Raw genomic sequence first — 19,587 nt, forward strand, 5'->3', positions numbered from 1 at the left:
AGGATTGTTTTTAAAATCTGTTAATGGCCTGCCCCCCCCCCCGTCTCTGAGCTACTACAACCATATACACCTGCCCGTTCCCTTAGGTCCGCCAATCAGCAGCTCCTTAAGGTACCAAAAACTAAGTATAAATTTAAAGGTGATCGTGCTTTTGCTGTAGCTGCTCCAAAGTTGTGGAATGATCTGCCCTTGCACGTTAGGCAGGCCTCTTCTCTTTCTGAGACTAAAAGTTTTCTTAAAACATATTTATTCGCTGAAGCCTTTGGCACTGATTAAAGGGATTGACTCAATTTGTTTTAACATGTTTTCATTTATTTTAGTTATTTAATCTATTTTATCTTATTTCTATTAACTTTACTTGTGCTATTTGCATGTACAGCACTTTGTGAACTCTAGTTTTATGTTAAAGTGCTTTATAAATAAAGGTGGTATGGTAATGTTCTCTAACAAACCACTGAGGTCTTCACAGAGCAGGTGTATTTATGAGACTAAATTACACACAGGTGAACTCTATTATCCAATTTGGTGACTTCTGAAGGCAACTGATTGCACTGGGTTTTATTTAGATGTATCAAAGTACAGGCGGCTGAATACAAATGCACACTTTTCAGATTTTGATTTGCTTAAAATTTAGAAAACCCATGTATCATTTTCGTACCTCTTCACAATCATGTGCTACTTTGTGTTGGTCTATCACAGAAAATCTCAATAACAAACATTTAAGTTTGTGCCTGTGACAAAATGTGTAAAAGCTCAAGGAGTATAAATACTTTTTTAAGGCACGTACAAAGATTCAGTAGCAGGAGAGCCACTTCCACTACCTATTTTATTAAAAACACACTGTGCCTCATGCAGAGATATGCCAAGTGTTTAGCCAACAGTTCTTTAGGAATCACCTTGTTGGTGTAAAAAAAAAAAAATCACTATTTTATGTCTATCAAACTGTTCTTTGGTATTTTTCACATAAAACAATATGAAATGGGAACAAATCACATATTTACATCAGGCTGCTAGTAACTAAATGCCTAAAGATACAATTTTTAAAAAATGGTTCTCTGTGAAGTCGTCTCTCACGTAGGCAACACTTGTTCACCCTTTGAGTTAGGCTAGTTTTTGTGTTTGAATTACTCACAAGTCAGCATTTTCTTAAGTGGCTTAAGAAACATGTTTCTCTGAAAACGGTCGGGTACAAGGACTGGAGTGAAAATGAGGTTATAAAAGCAGCCTGTCCTTCCAGAAGCCTGGAGAACTAATGCTCAAGAGCACTGCTCTTAGCCCACGACTGAAAAGAGGCAGTGGTCTACGACACCGGCAGTAAGTACACAACGACTAATCTGCAAAACTGAAAGTGTGTGAAAGAGAGAAGAGTGAAAACAAACTACAGTTCCTTTTAATTTTATTACAAAAACAAAAACAGAATTTTCAGAATTAACAGTACAACATCATATCTACTCAGACTGACCAAAAAGAAAAAAAAGAAGAAAAACAAAAAAAAAAGAGGAGGGGACAGAGAGGAGAATAAGTGCGAGGTTGAAGTGTGTGTCCGAATCCATTCATAAATCCCACTTAAAAAAAAAAAAAAAAAAGGTAAAATAATTAGAAAACGTGCATCTGCCCCCTCCCATCCCTAAAAAATAAAGGACATTTTCCCCATCTTATTACCACAATTTAACAAACATTGACAAAAATAAGAGGGAAAAAAAGTGGACACGGTGGGGAAGATGAGAGGGGAAAAAAAAAAATCAGATTTCTCAGTTTATATAAAACACTTGGCAGAGGAGATGTCAAGTCTTTTTATTTATTATCCATTAGTTAAGAAACTCAGCTTTCTTTAACAGAAAATAAACAATGCTTGCAATAAAAACCCATTTAACCACTCGCGCACACTCGCAGACACACACACACACACAGACAATAAACCCTGATGGATGGATGAACGAAGGTGGGAAAACGAAGTAATGAATGAAGTGTGGCTGTCCTGCTGGTTCTTCAACATGACACTTCACCGACAACAACTAAAAAATAAACAAAGGGGGCGGTGTCTACGTCTATGTACACAGTGTGTGTCTGAGCGCAGGTGTGTGTCTGTGTGAAGTGTGGGGAGCCGGCCGTGGTGGGAGGGAGGGTCAGGTTTGGCAGTATGAATGGATGTTTGGGACGTTTAGTGCCGTCGCTTCTTCTTGCTCGGCGGGGCTGATGACCGCACCTTCCTCTTCCTGTTGGAGGTGTCCTCGTCCTCATAGTGGCTCTCTCTGTCAGCTGCAGGGGAGGAAACAGAAACAACCATGAAACAGCCCTGTGCTGTGATCAACCCTCGTGGCTGATACTGCAGATTCCTCCACCACATCCCAACATGTGCGTTCAGAGATGCTCGTCTGCAGCCTTCAAGCAGTCTGATCAACAAGGCAGTTTCTCTCAGAGAACTGCTGCTCACTGGATATTTTCTCTTTTATTTATTTTTTTATATAATTCTCTGTAAACTCCAGAGATATTTACGTGGGAAACAACAAACACTTTTAAACACACTTAAATCACTTTTCTTCCTCATTCTGATGCTCAGTCTGAATTTCGGCAGGTAATGTTCACGCCTGATTGCATCGAGTTGCTGCCATGCGATTAACAGAAATATTTAAGTAGCCAATGGCCAACTAAAAAGGTGTGACTATTGAAGCGCTCGTGAGTTAACAGCCATATTTAAATCTGTGATTCCTGAAGAGACCGTTTGTATTTAGTCACATGACAGTTGCTGCAGATGTGAAAGGTTTGCTTTTACATGAGTACTGTGGGGTTTGTGTGCATTTGGTGCCCTCTAGTGGCTGATGCCAGGCTTATTTTGAGTATGTGGACACTGACAGCGAGCCCTGAACGCTCTTCAAGTGCAAGTTTTGAAAAACCACAGTCTACAAATACAAACCTTTCCTGGCTTCTTCCTCCAGTTCATCCCAGTCTTTCCCGCTCTCCTCCTCACTGCCCAGTGACGCGCTGTAATCTGCATCACACCCCCCCCCCAAAAAAAGAAAATCTGGTTCATCAGTGTGTACAAGTGTGAGTTCAAGGCAAAGAGCTGTTCAGGTACAAATTGTTTTCTCAAGCTTTTATTGATCATTTCATTCATCAGAGGTTCAAACTGGCCCATGGAAATCATACCAGAGTCCTCCGTCTCTGAGCTGTAATCCTCATCACTGTCTTCCTCTTCCTCTTCTTCTTCATCTGCAGATGGGTTGAACGTCTCATCCTCCATTTCTGACTCTGAATCTTCCTCGGCGCCGCTTCCCTGAGGCAAAACATGGCACGCAGAGAGGCATGTAATCACAAAACCAACCGCTATTTTATTCTCAGCACTGTGTTACGACGTGAAAGGAGTTCTTGAAAGGAAAAACTGGGAACATGGAACATTTTAAAACTGTAAATGTCTGCTTAGGCTATGAAACCATGAACTCACCTCGCTCTCTGGATCCAAGAAAGACCAGCCTCCCTGCTCGAAGAACCCCTCTGGGTCGTCAACGATGGTCTTCATGATCTTGGTCCAGTTCAGAGACTGGACGCCCTCTGTGTACTTGATGTCACAAGAGCTAAAGAGGAGAAAAACGGAGAAGAGAAAAAAAAAAAAAGTATTAATAATCCATCCGAGATATTCTTTTAGATGCATTAAAAATTAAGTCACTCATTAAATCGACTGGCCTTACTTGAGCCACTCTTTGATAGGGTCAAGGGAGTTCACGGGCACAGCGTTGATCATGGTGACCTTCTTGTTGTAGTCCTTGTAAACGATGACCACGTCAAAGTTCTTCAGGTGGAACTGCACGCGCTCAAAGTGAACCAGCTCCACCTCATCTAGAGTAACTACAAACGGCGGCTGCAGACGGAGGAAACAGATTTTTAACAGACTGAACTGCCGGCAGGTCACTGCACACATTTCAGCTTTCTTCACAGATTAAACCTTTGAACCGTCTGCAGCTCAGTGCCAGCTGCTCACTCACCCATTCAGTAACATTGACAAGAGAACTGGACGTGGGTTGTAGCAGGCAGGTACTCCTGTAGGGGGCGCCCTGGAACCTGCAAACAAAAGAGGCATGGGCCACAATCTCACAGGGGTGTCCACCTTGTCCTCGCACGTTTGCATCGGTTCCCGACGGCCTCGTTTACTCACCCCAGGTCTCTGAAGGGCACCTCGAACTCCAACTCCTCTTTAGTCAACGTCTCCACCTTCTCGATGAAGTTCTTGAAGGCCGACTTGAGCTTGTGCCTCATCTCCCGCTCCATCTGCTCGGCATACAGGTCGTCTCGGTCGTGCATGTGTTGGTGTTTGCCCAAGTCTGTGGTGATCTCGCCCACCTCTGTGTAGAACTGGACATCTGTGTGGCGTCTCTTACCAAACATGATGGCGTTCTGGAGAGAAACGCAACAGTTTTTAGACCATTTTCAGAATATTTAAAGGGAATCGCTTAAACACAATGAGAAACAGCCGATGAGTGAATACACTGAAGAACCGGTCACCGACTGGTGTCTAGGCCTGTGCAACTGAGGCCTAATACAATAAAAGATCAATTAAGCGCAATCTCAAAAATGCCAGATTTTTACAAGCCTCTTTTTTATTGCAAAGTGTTAAGTCTCTGCAAAGTACTGCAACTTAAGAAAATACCAGCAAATAAAAGTAAATAAATAAATAAAACACACATTTCTATGTTGAAGAACCATGTGTGTTTTAATCGCATTAGTCATAAATGACTGTAGATGCATGTTTGCCCTCAGTAGTTCACCACAGCTGTTCCATCTTTTTATTGTATCCATCTAAATCACTTCAGTTCTCTTTTGTTTGCAATTTTTTTGGGGAGCTTTGCCAACTTTTTGTTTTCAGTATTTGTTGTGCTCTGCATGTTTTTTGCAGTGTGTTTGCCCTCTTAGGGCCACCATAGTTACTGGAGGTCTCAAAAACTTAAACTCCTTCATAAGAGGTGAAATTAACATCAGCAACACACCCACAGGGCTCAAATCTGGGACTCTCCACCACTTGACCCTAAACTGAAGAAGCTTCTCGAATGAGAGCTGAAATGTCTTCAAGCAACTTAAGTTCAGACGCTTTTCTTTCCAAGCTCCTTAGATCAACAACTAACCTGACACTGTAAACCTTGTCAAAGTACCATTTTATTTTTCATCACAGCTCAACTCTAAGCTCTGATGATATTACATCACTGAGCGTTTGGGTTTGTAATATTGATTTTACACAAATATACTTATATACACACACAATGTTAAAATAAATTAAGGGAGCACATGACCATCACAGTGTGGAACAAAGTCTGTGAAAGTTCAGTCTGTCGAGTGAGGAAGCAGAGAGCGCTGTCAATACACTTCAGTTGCTTTGGTGCAAATCAAACTGACAGGAGAGAAAAAACAGACCTCCTAGCATAGTTGTTGCTACAGTCTCATGCTGCCATCAGTGATAAGGACACAAACAAAAACTAAAGAAAACTCAGTCAGCAGGTATGAGCAGAGAGCTCTGCGGACACCTGCTGCCCCTGTGATGATCGAGTGTTGCCCTAACCACAGATGAAAGTGAAGTCTCCAGATATTTTAAGGGTGCATTTTTGAATAAGCATACCTTGAGGTGGAAGTGCAGTACGATGATCATCTCACCGTCACACGGCTGGAAGATGGCGTGTTTGATGTTGTTGTAAAGAATGTCCACTTTGTCACCTCGGACCGACGTGAAACGGAAACCTGCGCAGGGGAAGGAGGGAGGGGGAGAGAGAGATAGATTCCCAGTTATAACGACAACATTCCCGAGATTTGGGCATCCTCGTTTCCCAGCATTCCCACTGACTGCTGTCCTCACCATTAGTATGAGCCTCCAGCGAGCCCTGCATCCTCTTCTGTGCGATGTTAGGTCTGATGTAGAGGTCTTTAAGTTTGGGGTTGCTGCGGTTGAGGTTGATGACCAGCGAGTCTTGCTTGACGATGCCCTCCTTCTCCTTCTCTTCGGCCTCTCGTGTTTTGTAGCGCTTCTGCACCTCCTTGATGATGCGGAAGGCGTTCTGCAGGTTGGTGGAGGGCACCGATGTGTCGCCGGGAGCCTTCAGGTTGGACGCCCGGTACGTGCTGAGAGGCAAGCGAGGGAAAGAAAAGGATTATTGGAACATCTGCTCCTTCAAATACTGCAGCACAACAAACACACACAGTGACCTGCTAAGGTGTGAGCAGAGAAATCTACACGCATGCTGATAGAAAGTGCTGGACAGACTCACATTTCTTTGACGAATGTGGCTTCAGGGTTGGGGAAGATGTTTCCCTCCTGTCGGCCCAGTGAGCTGCCAGGGACGTAAAAGTTGATCCTCAGGTAGGTGTAGTCTCCTTCTACAGACATACTGATGTTCTAAAAGACACAAACGCAAGAAAAATGTCTGTAATTAAAACCAAAAAGGTAACACAGACTCTTTGTGTACGTAAGTGCAACTGGTTTGGATGTAGTTGTGGTAGACCCCCCCCCCCCCCCCCCCAATAGAAGGTATAAGCTAAGAGTACCTTGATGGTGGCGATGTGAAATGGTGTGGCGATGCCAAAGACAGGCATGACGACAGTCTCATACTTCTTGTCGATGAAGATCTTCATGTCCCGGATGTCCTTTTCTCTGGGCATCTGAGACACGTTCTTATAGGAGACGTTAGATTTCCTGGCCCTGAGAGGAAGCAGAGTGGAGTCGCTTAATCAGGAGAAACTTAATTAAAAGTCAGAATTTACAGTTCTGCTGCCAACTTCTCTGTCCTGGGTTTATTTATAAAAAAAAAAAAAAAAAAACCACAACCCAAAAAAACCACAAATCTAGGCACTTATTGAAGTTTCTTGTGTGTCGTGCAAAAAACAAATAAAGCTAAACACCCCACACATCTTTTCGCTCACACTCAGCTGACACCAACATCGATCAAAGCAGCAATGAGACAGCCTGTCGCACATCACTTCAGAGCAGTTCATAACACGTCTTGCACAAAAGCGGACCAGCACGTTGTAAAAGGCACAACTTTTATTTTGATGGCAAAAGGCTCCCACTTCCTGCTTGTTTTGCACTTTAGTTTCACTGAAGCTCAAAGAGTAACAAATCAGACTGCTGAGCAATACCATAAGCGATTTTGCCAGCTGAGAAATGCAGGATATCCCCCCCCCCCAGCAACAGGTGGGGTGCGAGAGAAAAATAAGAGTCACAAACACAATCAAAGTTTTTGTGACTTTGCTCTTATTCACACGATCCAATTCAGACACCAAAAAGGTCCACAGGTTATTAGTGTCACACAGGACCAAAGTCTTTTACTACCGCCCCCTGCTGGCCTTTAAACACTTTTCCCTAAAGGTTTCCACTTTTCAGCTCAACAAAACTCCAGGTTTTACATCATCTTTGGCAGGAGCCTTCAGCTCAAACTTAAGGAGGTCCAGTTAGAAAAGTAAAATTAAGACGAGTTCAACATTATTTATTATTAATTATCACAATGACCTCGAGGGTCCGCCGATAATAAAATACTTGTCAATTTACGTCATTTGAAAAAAGGTCTGGTTTGAGTTTCTTTCACGCGTAAACCATCTCAGCTTCACAACTTCAGTTTTCTGTTTTCGCAAATGCTCTGAATAAACAATTTGATTGGTTGAGCAGCATCATGTGGGATGAGTTACAATGTAAATGATTGGTCTGTGCGTTTCCTCTGTACAGACCAGACCAGTCTGGGTCCAGATCTGGACTGCAATGCACCTACTAGTGTCCTACAACCTACAGCAAGCATTTGCGTGGTTGAGCACTACATTGACTCACCCCACTCTAGTTTAACCGGAGTGGATCTCTTTAACACATTCATGCCGTTTCTTCACCTGATAGTTTCAGTTCATTATGGATGGTGAGAGTACCGACTCACTTCTGGATCTGCTGCTCTCCTTTCTGCTCCGTCAGACGGCGCTTCGCTTCTTCATTCAAGTGATTGGCCAACTCCTTCTGGTGAGCCCGCCTCTTCTCCTCTGCCGTCATCTCGTTCTAAGTTTGACAAAAGACACAACTGAGTGACCACACGGAGACACCAAGACCATGTTTTGTTTTAAAAACTATTTTTAAAAAATAAGGTGGAAAAACACAACACACATGCAGAGAACAGATGTGTTAAAGCTTTGGATGGACAACAAACAAACACAAAAGTGTCACTCAAATAAAAATGACAACTTCATTCCCATCAGCAAAGGGATTTTTGAGACTAAACCAGTTCAGCTGATGAGATTTTAGGAAAAAACAATGAATACTTACCTTCCCAAGTAGCTGATAGAGTACAAAGACATTCACACTCTTAGTTATCAAAACTCCGTCAAGGCGGCAAAAATCACAAAAAACACCAGTCACACACTGAGCGACGCATGCGCCCGCACTTACCCTGGTTCTGTCTGCGAGCAGAGCGGCGCTGCGCGCGCCTTTCCCCAGCAGCTCCTCTGCGTCGTCGACCTCTTCCTCCTCATCCTCTTCGTCATCATTCTACAAGAAGCGAAAACAACGTTCACTTCCTGCTCTCCGTCTTATTTAAATCAGATTCAGCGCACAAAGAATTCCACACTAACACTTAAAACATAGACGGTGACAGAAAAGGTGAAGCACCACAGAAAGCATCTGTAACCATATAAACATCAAACATATCTATGAAAAGTCGAGATCTGCATCTCAGGTGCTGCTGCTGAGAATGCACAATATACAAACTATGAATATGAACATCTGGATGGCACATCAGCATTTCCCCACTTCACTCTGCTAAACTGCCCAGGTGTATTTTGTCCTTGTTTTAGCATTTTTCCACACACTTTTGAACCCCTCCCTCTTATTTTGAAAGTCCAGTTGCTGCTCCTTCCCACGTTCCCCCCAACAAAGCCTCATGGTCTCCTTTAACAACAACCTGCAGCATGTTCATGTTGCTCTACCACGAAGCTCTCAAAGGGGCAACAAACTGCATTTCCAGAGCTGGAGTCCACACACAACAACAAACTGACCAGAGTGAAAGCTCAGCACTGACACATTAAATATTATCACATATGCTGTTTAGAAACTGAAAGCAGGGCTGTACTACAGGCATCACTAACCCAATTACACAGTGCTTTTAAAGTGCACCAGGAGTGTCCAAACACTTTCCAAAAGTACTGTATTTATTAATGGGGAAGAAAAACCCCACTTCGTTTTCACTAACACAAGAACTGTCATGATGGCGATCACTTGTGTTCAAGCCTAAACACAATAAATCTACTTTTTCGCTCACATGTGGAGAATAAAATAACAACGACAAAGCGGTCAGCAATACGTGAAACTTCAGTGAAGCTGCTGAACGTCAGCGTCTCAGGCTCATGTTAAATGTGAGTTACTATTGTGTGTATTGTAAGTCTTATCCTTATTTTGGTTGCAACATGGATCAGATGGTGCTGCCACCATGAGGTGAACAGAGAAATTACACTTTATTAAAATCTGTGGTGGCAAGCCATAAATATATGGCTTAATAAATAATACATAGGCAGCAGTACCATTCAGTCAACCACCAGAGCCACAGCAACCCTAAGAGGTGTGGCCCAAACACCTCTGTCCATATAATACGTGATTATAAATGTATAAGGACGTAAATACTCCTCTTCAGCTCCTGACTCTTATAGAAAGCGGACACAGTGACCACGCACCTTTAGGAAGATTCCCACGTTTTTGATCTTTTTCTTCACCGGTGTGAGGACTGTGGCGGCCTCCTCCTGTGATACACACACACCAGGACATCAAAAAGATTGACCATCATGTTTCAGCATCAGCATGAAGACAGCAACTTAACCAGATGCACACGTATGTGTTTAACAGTGTGTACAGACCAGTCATTACTGTTTTTTTAAATTAACATTTATGTTTTTGTTGCTTGTCTGACAAAGACGTTTGCTGGGATCTACTCCAACAGGGCTGCTTACCTCATTGATCTGTATAGTGTCACCAAGAAACAAGGCGTACTTCTTCTGCTCTTCTTTCTTTGCATCCTTATTCACCAAGTCAGAAAAACCCAAACTGACGCTGAGCACCATCCCTGAAGGACACAACGTCTTCTTTAAGAAACTTTCACTAATGCATAAAACCACCTGTGTGTTTAACACAGTTGACAGTCTCACCTTTTTTTAGTCTGTACTGATTTTTGGCGTTCAAAACCAGCGACCCTTCTCTGAACTCGATCCCCATCGCAAAACTACAACAAGGAAACAGACATAAGTGTTCTGAATTTGAGGACGTCCGAGAGAAGAAAGCCCCTGTGGGTACTTACCCGAGGTTTTTGGTCAGCTTCTGCGCGAGCTCCGGCTTCTCTTTCTTCATGTACTCCATGACTGCATTGTACGCGTCACAGATTTTGACTCCTGTGGAGGACATGCAGGAGGTTTACACACAGACAGCACTGACACACTTCCCTCCTGCAGCCTAAAACTCATTAACAAGTTGCAGTTCAGGTTCAGTTAAAATGTAAAATATGTGATACTGATTTTCATAATGCAAGACAGCCTGATTTTTTTTTTTTTTTTTTTTTTTTTAAACAAAACAAAAGCACAGCTCCCCCCAAAGAGCGAGGGCTAAACCGATGTCTGACCTTTGACCTTGAAGCATTGCATACGCATTTCTCTGACCTTTGGCGCTGTCAATGAAGGTTAATAAAAATACTCATCCAGTGTTAGCAACTTGAGCTGTTATATGCGAAACTTGAACATCTTAGACTGTGAGCACTAGACTGCTAACAAACAAATCAACCAATGGAACAGATCACATCCCTCCAAGAAGCAGCAATGAGCATTTTTTTTTAAAGATGCTACTCAGGTGACCTGAGTTTTTGCATTTGAACACAGACTTTATTCCCAGTGCTTCAAACTCTGAAACCCTGCACTGCGCAAAGATTACAGAACAGAGCACAAACCAGCTCGCTCCCAGTTATTCCATTGCTATTCTCCTAAACTCACCGTGCTTGAGCTCCTTGAGCAGCTCCTCTTCCACCTGCAGCAGGAAGTTGTAGTTGTCCTGCATCTCCTGAGAGGGGTCCACCATGAGTGTGCGCACCAGGTTGGAGCAGTACGACTTGTAGCGGATCCCCATGGCACACGTGATGGCACCAAAGTGCATGTGGTTCTTATCGCTGCGCAGAGAGGGGACGATAGAGGGTCATTGATAACTGGTCTCTGCTCCTCATCTTGTCCTGTTGACTGAATCTATAATCTGTGAGCTGTACTTAGGCAGCATTTAATAAATCCTAGTGTTTTCCTACCCGATTTAAAACAAACAAAATGTTCAAGAGCAGCTCAGTATTTTAGGGAATATGCTGCTTTGTTTCTGAGTTTAGAAATGATTAGCACAACTCATCTATCTGGGTGCTAAACAGGTGTGTCGCCAGGTATGTTAGCTCGGCACTGAGATCCACCTGAAAGCATCTCTGAAGCTCATTAACACTCGAATACTTTAATTCACATCAAAGATTAAACCGTAAAAACATCAAGCTGTGGCTAAAGACTCATAAATCAACTCATCTAATGCTGCACTACATGTTTCCCATAAAATGTAAACTTTTCTTATATTCAAGGCTGCTGGATTTCTGCAAAAATTCTGATTTTGGATTTCTTTAAGTTTTTACTCCTTGAAAATCAACTAGGACCAACCCTGAAGCTCTTGTGAACGTGAATCTTAAAGAGAGTTTTGTTTAAAAAATTTATTTTAAGAAACAAAACAAATTAATACATTTCCAGCACTACCAAAACCAATTTATTTAATTGTGACAAAACCAGCTGCAAATGCCTCCTGGCTTTAAGTGAGACTGGACCTGCACACACCTGACCACGCTGAACTTGAGACTGTAGTTCCCACCGCTCTGGATGATGGGAGGATAACACATCTCCACGGTGGATGGATCCGCACCGCCCAGGTACTTCTTTTCCTCGATGGCCTTCTCCACCGACTCCGCCAGCTTGCTGTGACGCACTTTCTGTTGGAGAGGAGCAAAAGATACAAATAAAGACGTGTGGCGGCTGCTCCAGTATTAGTTACACCTTCAGGGACAGAGTCTCCAAAACTAATCTGAGAGTGTTTGTGCGTTATTACAAACTGTGCTACACTGGACCTTCATAATCTACCGATATACTGATGACCAAAAAGTGATGCAAACACTATGATATGACATGGATAAATTGTCTTAAGCTGTTCTGAGCACTGAAAGCAGACAGCAACACACAGCTTGAAAACACAAAATGACACCGAGTCCAGCTGCTCCTCCCCCCTCACCTCATCAGCATCAACAATCTCCATCACGCGCTCCTTGAAAAACTTTGAGTAAACCTCGCTGGTGATGGCTGCCGCTTTCTTCATCAGGGCCAGCTCTCCATCTTCCTTCACCGCCATCGTGTAGGCGACCACAGCACTGATGTCCACCTGCAGACAGAAGCAGAGTACATCTGATCACGACTGAAACGGGAGCGTAACATTCACAGAGCTGGCCGATGTGTTGGGATCGCGCCTCACCTTCTCCAGTCCCTCAGCAGAAAGCGTGTCATTCCAGCTCTTCATGTACTCTCCTGGGAATTTGTCTTTGCTGAACACACCCACCGTCTTGCCCTCTTTGCTACCTCTGATCGCCTCGATCATCTTGTCAAAGTTGGCCTTGTTGCTCTCGTTCTGAAAGACAAGTAATACACTAATAAAAGGATGAAAGGAAAAAGAAAATCATTTTTAGCACACTCCGCCTTCCCCTCGTCCAAGGCTGTTGGATTTAAAACATTTTAAATCCCACACAAGGTATGTGTTGACCACCGACGAGGTAGAACACAGGCACTAATGTTCCTGTTTAACGTTCAGCACATTCGCAGAAACTTTGATTCCTGCCAATCCCAACATAGTGCTCTCTGCAATCTGAAAGAAACCTGCCTCTCCCATCTCCACCCGAGTGCAAAACCATCACATCTGAGTCATCTTCTCTCCACACGACCATCTCTTCTGTGCCGGCTGCATCTGGTGTGGTCTCTCGTCTCCAGCTACAGCCTGACAATTAACCACAGTCCTTTTGTGGAAGTGGCAGCCACATGCATGAGAAGGATGCAGTTTTTGAAGTATGACTACTCCACCCTCTACAACCCTTGCTTTTCTCTGCAGAAGGCCCTCAAAAACAAGCCCTCCACCTGCTTTGAGCAGTTCGAGCATGCAGGGGGTGTCCAAAGAGGAGGAAGGACGTGAGATAACCGCATCAACCCAAGATGTTGACGTGACAGCTTGTGTAAAACCTCACTGGACTGCACCTCTGTAGAGCAGTCACAGTGTAGTCAAAGTGCAGAAAAAGGTAGAAGAGGAAAAAGTGCTTATATGAAAAAGGCTTGTGCTAAAAAGCTCAAAATAGAAAACTGATACAAGACCAGTCCACCTGTAGGATCATGACCGCTGCCTGAGTCCTGCTCTGCTCCTCTCATGGAGTCTTTTATCACCTATGAGTACGACTCGTACAAAATAAACTGCCTTGGAATTACTGCTGTTGTAAATTAAAACGAGTAATAATAACAACGCACATGCAGTGAAACTAGATTTGAAGATGAAAGTCAGCAGATAAATACGTGGCTAAAAATCTTCATACCCTCCAAACTGAACCAGCTATTAGTTATTATTAATCTCTGGCTCTCTTCTTCCTTTCACCACCAAATATTCATGGTAGATCGCTACCCCTCCCTTCTGCCTGGTTCTGCCAGAAGTTCTTCCTGTTACAAGGAAGTTTTGCCTTCCCACTGTCGCCAAATGCTTGTCATGCGATTGTTGGGGTTTTCTCTGTAGTACTGCAGGAGCTTTACCTTACAATAAAAACCACTTTGGGATGACAGATGAGAAACAAAACTGCATTGGATTGAACATGTGATTTATAAAGTTAAAAAAAAAGTCTGAAGAACTCAAACCACAAAAGAGGAAGCTTTCCATTTTTCTCAAGCGCTCGATAACAAATCAGATTCCTCTTTTTGGATAAACCTAGCCATTAACAAAACAAAAACAAAAACAAAACAACAAAAAAAAAAAATCACACTCTCTCACTAACTTCCATGTGTGTGTATATGAGGCGACTTCACGTGCGTTACCTTTTCTCTGGTGAGCAGGGTAATGGGCGGGACACCATTGGCATTCTCGTTGCCTTTAGTTATAGCCACCTGCTTGAGGAAATCCACCTTTTTCTTGCTGGCGAGGAAGATGATTTTGGTGTCACAGAACACCATGATGGTGTCGGTCAACTCGTAGCCAAACAGCCACGTCTGAGAAAGAGAGAAAAAAAAAAAAAAGGGGGGGGGGGGGGGGGATCTCAGTACAAATTTAAACACGGACTTACGGGAGAAGCTTGAGGGCTGGTTTTTTTATTTTTATTTTGGGGGGAATTGGGGAGAAGGGCGTAAATTCCTGCATTTGGTGGCGTTTTACTGTTTTGGAGCTAAATAATGAATTTTTACTTGAATAACCCTCAAGGACAGCTGGTTGTAGATGCATATTACATTTGCTTTTCTGGAGGCACAGGATGCAACAGCGCTGTAAAATGTTTATCTAACATATAACAGATACAACGTGCTTGAGGACTTTAGGGAACTACAAAAGAGATTTAAGCCACACCCAAGATGAGTCAATTTTGTTAAATTAAGTTTCAAATACTCAATGGCAGCTGAGATTCTTGCAAAAAACAAATAAAACAAAAAATAAAAATAACAGCTCATTAAAGTCATTTGAATAGCTCAAACTGACTGCAGTCACTCTGCAACAACCATTTCCCTTCCTAAATGCACAGAGGAAGGTGTTGCCTTCCTTTCACATGCTGCTCCACACTTACCTGTATGGCTGTGGATTTGGCATACACAATTTCCTCATCAACACCCACAGACACCACGATAGCGTCGACTTTGCCAAAGTCATCTTCTCCCTTCTGCAAAACACAAACATACACACAGTTTGATGTCACGCATGAGATGATAAAGAGCATATGAGGTCCACAGTGAGGTGCTCCTACTCCATCTGGACTTGTTCTTTGGGGAAGTAGTGGCACAACCACACAACTCAAAGCTAATGCAGTTTATCATTCAGGATATCCGGCTGTATTATATTAAGTCCCATTAAAGGTGCTTTGGAGGCTTTAAATGGCAGTTACAATGCACATGAAACAGTTAAGCAGCCTGAGAGCGTGACATGGGGTCAAATATGAGCTGAAAAGTCAGCAACAAGAGCCAGCCGCTCTTAAAATGTACTTCAACCTATGAAAAGAGTGTACTTAAGATTAAAATAATTCACGCAGGAATCCTCAAACAAAGGTGAGAGCGGTAATAAAGAAAGCAGCTCTGGACATCTTGCACATGTCACCAGGATGCTGGCGTTACTTTCATGCTAACTAGCCAGCTAACGTTAGCATGCAGCCAAGTGCGAAGTGGCAGTAAATGTAAACAAGTGGTGCAGTTAGCCACCTGTCAGGCACATCTATGTGCCTGACGACCGTCACAGCACGGCTTCATCTCAGTTTAAGTGTTAAATCAGAAGTGGCTGGTTTATTGCACAGTTAGCCGCTCGGCTAATAAGTTAGCTTGGAGTAAAGTTAACATGCTAGCATGCTAGTTAGCGTGGTGAATGGGGCGATTTTGGTGCGCTAACCAGAGGCAGCCAGCCTGCCAGTAGAGACAAGAACAAAACAAAATAAGGGTGATGCTAAGGTTGGGTTCGTGTGTGAAATAAAAAGGAATAAAAGAGCTCAGGTGGCGACCAGTGTTCGCCCTGGTATTGAGCGAGGGACACATCACCGTTCATCCCAACAACAGTGCGCTCGCTCGGGCAAGAAAAACGCGGCTAACTTGTCGCCAGCAGCTCCACTTTTCTCCACTAAAGCACACCGAGCGGACACACGCCTCACATCAACTACCCCTTTACTATATTTTATTTATTTTACCTTCCAGTTGCTGTATAGTCTCTTGATCCGGCGGTAGTATGCGTCCTTATCCAGGTTTACCGCCATTGTGAGCGCTCCGTTTCAAACTCCAGCTCCCGGCTTCGCTTCGCAGCAGGCCGGATGAGGATGATGAGCAGTGTCAACTAACAACAACGCACTTTCTTTCCACGCCTGCTGGGCTCCAAATACCACCACGAGATGCTGCTGCTTCCCTTATAATTATACAACAGCGGCCCTCTGAGCTGAAGAGACATGTAAAAACACAGCACACGCTAACCTTACAGCCCGCTTTCACCTGCTTTAAAACTCGCGAAATTATTAAAATTGTATTTTTTTCCCACCTCCTACTCGACACACACGACCACGTACACACCAATCTGTTATAATTAAGTCCACAGCACCCCCCCTCCCCTTCAGTCTTTTTTTTCCTCCCTCCCCCCTCCGAGACTTCACACATCAGATTTTATAAAACCATTTAAAACCGTAAAACATAACATAACGCTTCATTATATTTTCACACCAACCGAAACATAATAGAAAAAACAATCGCGTTATTTCACCTCGATTCAATTTTTACTTTCTTATTTTTTATTTATTTTATTTTATTTTAGTATTATTTTTTGTGGCGCATTTCACACATTATCTGCACAACAGCACCCCCTGTCTAGTGTTGACCACGCTGCATTTCCCGCCACCGCGGTTTTCCCGCCACCGTCATCAAACGACTCATTTGACGTAATTCTCGCGATACCAGCAGTGGTTACGTATCGCCCGTGAAGCTCTCCCAGTTCAATTCTTTTTCTCTGCAGGGAGATGTTTTATATGACATTCTTTGTCGGGTTTTCATTGACTAAAATTAACGCAGATTTTTATTTAATTTATTAGTTGTATATGTTTGAGTGCATACATTAATCATGGGCATGAATATCATGGTACCTTTGGGACATTTTATTATTCGGTAGAACCGTTTTTCTTCCAGGGTGGCATGATTGTACAGCATGATTTAATTACCTTCAAAAGAAGAATTGGGTACACAAGTCTGAATTCATTTCGGAGGTGTTCTGATTCATACAGCGTGAACAGTATTCATTCAGGCTCAAACGTACAAAAACACACAAATGTTTTAATAAGTGGAGCTGAATGTCTTAACGTACGGAGGTCTATTATATAGCTTGTTTTTATTGACTGAGTAGACCTGGTATTTCCGTTTTGCAGAATAAGGAAGTCATTTTTTAAAGACGTTAATGAATGTTAATCAACATGTTTTCCTAATAATAATTATTCATTAATAAACCTTATTTTTATTAATAGAATAATATTTATAATAACGATACCAATTATATTATTGAAGCTCATCTTTACTGTTATATCACATTCCTCTTGAATTTTTCAATTAATGTTAATGAACATATTTTCCTACAGAGAACCATCAAATCCACTTTTTATCAAATTAAATATTCTCAAATTTAAAGATTGGTTAACCTCAGACCTGCGCAAACACTATACAAAGCAGCAAATAAATCTTTGTCCCACAACATTCAGAACTTGTTCCAAATAAGACCAAATACTCATGACTTCAGAGGAATCCTTATGTTCACCAAACCAAAGATCATGGGTTTAAATCCCATCCGTGCCTTTAGTACAGTGCTTAAAAACCTGTTTGATTCTGTACTTGGGTGATCAAGTTGCTTTGAGTGGTGCAAACACTCTGCTCCCAATAACCAGAAACACTAAAGAGGACTTTAAACATGACTGTGGTGCAACAACATCACTATTTACTGTGGTGCTTTACTCAGTGTGAGTATCAGTTTCCTTTACTCACAGGTTTATATATTTAACAGAATATAACACACGTTGTGAAGAGTCAAAGTGGACGATCCAAACAGGATATCTGACAACAGGAGACATTCACAAATGCATAATTACACTGATAATACATATTAATGTTAATAATGACAAATTAAATAATTGGTTGAAACAATAAAGGGAAAGGAGAGTCTTCTAGTACGACAATCATTTTTGCAATTGTTCATCCAAACACTATGTTTCCAAAAAACAAACCCACAAACACACTCATCTAAAAGAAATTCATTGGACTAAAGTTTTAATACACCTGCAACGTGTTTATTAAAATTGTCTAATGTCTGCGACGGCATCTTCCCCCATGTCAGCGGACACCGGAGGCCTTGTGGGGTCTCCTGCGTCTGCGAACGGGGCGAGTAGACCTCGCATGTTTGCGTCAATACCTGCGTCGTGGCATTGTCCGAAACAGCGGCACCTGCTCCATCTCATGGGTTCTATTTCACCTATTTCACTATTTGTGATGCTATACCTTGTTTATAGCGTAATATCTGAACTGTGATGTCATTGTGAAGTCACCCTGCAAGGTGATATCAACTGAAAGCTCATAACTGAAACAGATCAGTCATTTTGTTGTGACCATGTAAACAAGCATGGATGCAACACTTTCTCCACGGCGACTTTGGTAGAATAAGAAAAATCTTCTCTGTTAATTGAATCTTCTGATTAGAAGCAAAGCAGTGTATAAACACACATCCATGCAGAGTGTTGTCATTAACAGAGAAAAGATCATTAACAGATTAAAGTTTTCCATCACATTTTAAGTCAATATTATCATTTCAGAATAAACTTTGTCCAAACTAAATTCAAACCTAAATAAAGAAGAGGATTCTCACTCTTGGTCTCAGACTCTCAGGGCTCCACTGCATGTCAGAAAAGATGTTATACCTCCTTTAGCACACTGATATGACAAGTTCAGCTGATGTTTCATCAGAAAGAGTCTTTCTACAATAAAAACCTCCAGGAAGTATCGGATCAGTATTTAAAATCAGCTTAACATCATGGAAGCAGTAAAGCAGAGGGAATAGGAATGAATGGCACATGACAAGAGAGGAGATGCTTCATCTGTAAATTATTACAGCCAACAAGGCAGCTTCACACAGCACTGCTTTTCAAATGAAGTGAAAGGTTTTCCAAGAAGGTCAAGATTCATTCATTACTGAATCATTAAATACTACACATGAATCAGAATCAGAATACTTTATTAATCCCTAAGAACATTTGTCATGCAGCCACTTTAAAGTTACTTACACTGGAAACAACATCAGCAAGAAGAGATATAAGGCTGTGTGTAACTGTAAAATAAAAGTACTATGATTTATGTGCAATGAAATAATATAAATCACACACCAAAGTACACACAGGACGTTTTATTAGTAAGTTACAATGCAGACACATGCACTGCAAAGGACATTTAAAAAAATAATGCAATGACATTTCATCATGTTTCATTTAAACAAGTTAAGAATCAAGCAGTGAATTGAGAAAACATTTGTTCTGTTTATAACAATTACAAAATGTATGGTTGAACACAGATGATGCAATTTACTGCACATAGAAAATGATCCTAACTGTAGAAAAACATATCCTTTTCATTTGACAAACACTTGATGATACAAATGTGTTTGCAGTGACTGACTCGCCTGAGCCACAGGTTAAAAGGTTAAAGGATGTTTATCGTCTCACACAGCATGCTCTTTGAAACTTTCTCAGCGCAGCAGTTTGAGAAAATATCATAAGCTGTCTGGATATCACCGGTGAGTGTGTGAGTCAGCGGTGTGAG

At 42.1% G+C, this 19,587-nt stretch overlaps 1 protein-coding gene across 1 annotated transcript; it reads right to left on the reverse strand.

Moving 5' to 3' along the window:
* Positions 1-1,053: 1,053 nt before the first annotated feature.
* On the reverse strand, positions 1,054-16,329 carry supt16h (SPT16 homolog, facilitates chromatin remodeling subunit). The gene is made up of 24 exons (XM_085153865.1): positions 15,945-16,329; positions 14,844-14,936; positions 14,110-14,280; positions 12,521-12,673; positions 12,284-12,430; positions 11,836-11,987; positions 10,975-11,147; positions 10,293-10,383; positions 10,144-10,217; positions 9,949-10,061; positions 9,676-9,741; positions 8,399-8,497; positions 7,896-8,011; positions 6,523-6,676; positions 6,246-6,373; positions 5,837-6,099; positions 5,603-5,721; positions 4,151-4,389; positions 3,981-4,056; positions 3,687-3,856; positions 3,443-3,572; positions 3,148-3,274; positions 2,915-2,989; positions 1,054-2,259 (listed from the first exon to the last, which is right to left on the reverse strand). Exons 1-24 carry the CDS (start codon positions 16,008-16,010, stop codon positions 2,162-2,164), a joined length of 3,093 nt encoding a protein of 1,030 aa, XP_085009991.1. The 5' UTR covers positions 16,011-16,329; the 3' UTR covers positions 1,054-2,161.
* Between the last annotated feature and the right edge of the window lie 3,258 nt (positions 16,330-19,587).

The sequence above is a fragment of the Neolamprologus multifasciatus genome, chromosome 3 (assembly GCF_963576455.1).
Source record: "Neolamprologus multifasciatus chromosome 3, fNeoMul1.2, whole genome shotgun sequence".
In the NCBI taxonomy this organism is placed as follows: Eukaryota; Metazoa; Chordata; class Actinopteri; order Cichliformes; family Cichlidae; genus Neolamprologus; species Neolamprologus multifasciatus.

Bases quoted from the DNA above. Each gene is read 5' to 3' on its own strand.
- supt16h (XM_085153865.1), bottom strand. From the start codon at position 16,010: ATGGCGGTAAACCTGGATAAGGACGCATACTACCGCCGGATCAAGAGA. The intron at 8,498-9,675 runs GTGCGTGGTCAC...CGCTTCTTGTAG, and splicing joins ACGTGGGAATCTTCCTAAAG to AATGATGACGAAGAGGATGA. The intron at 2,990-3,147 runs GTATGATTTCCA...GGTGTGATGCAG, and splicing joins CTCAGAGACGGAGGACTCTG to ATTACAGCGCGTCACTGGGC.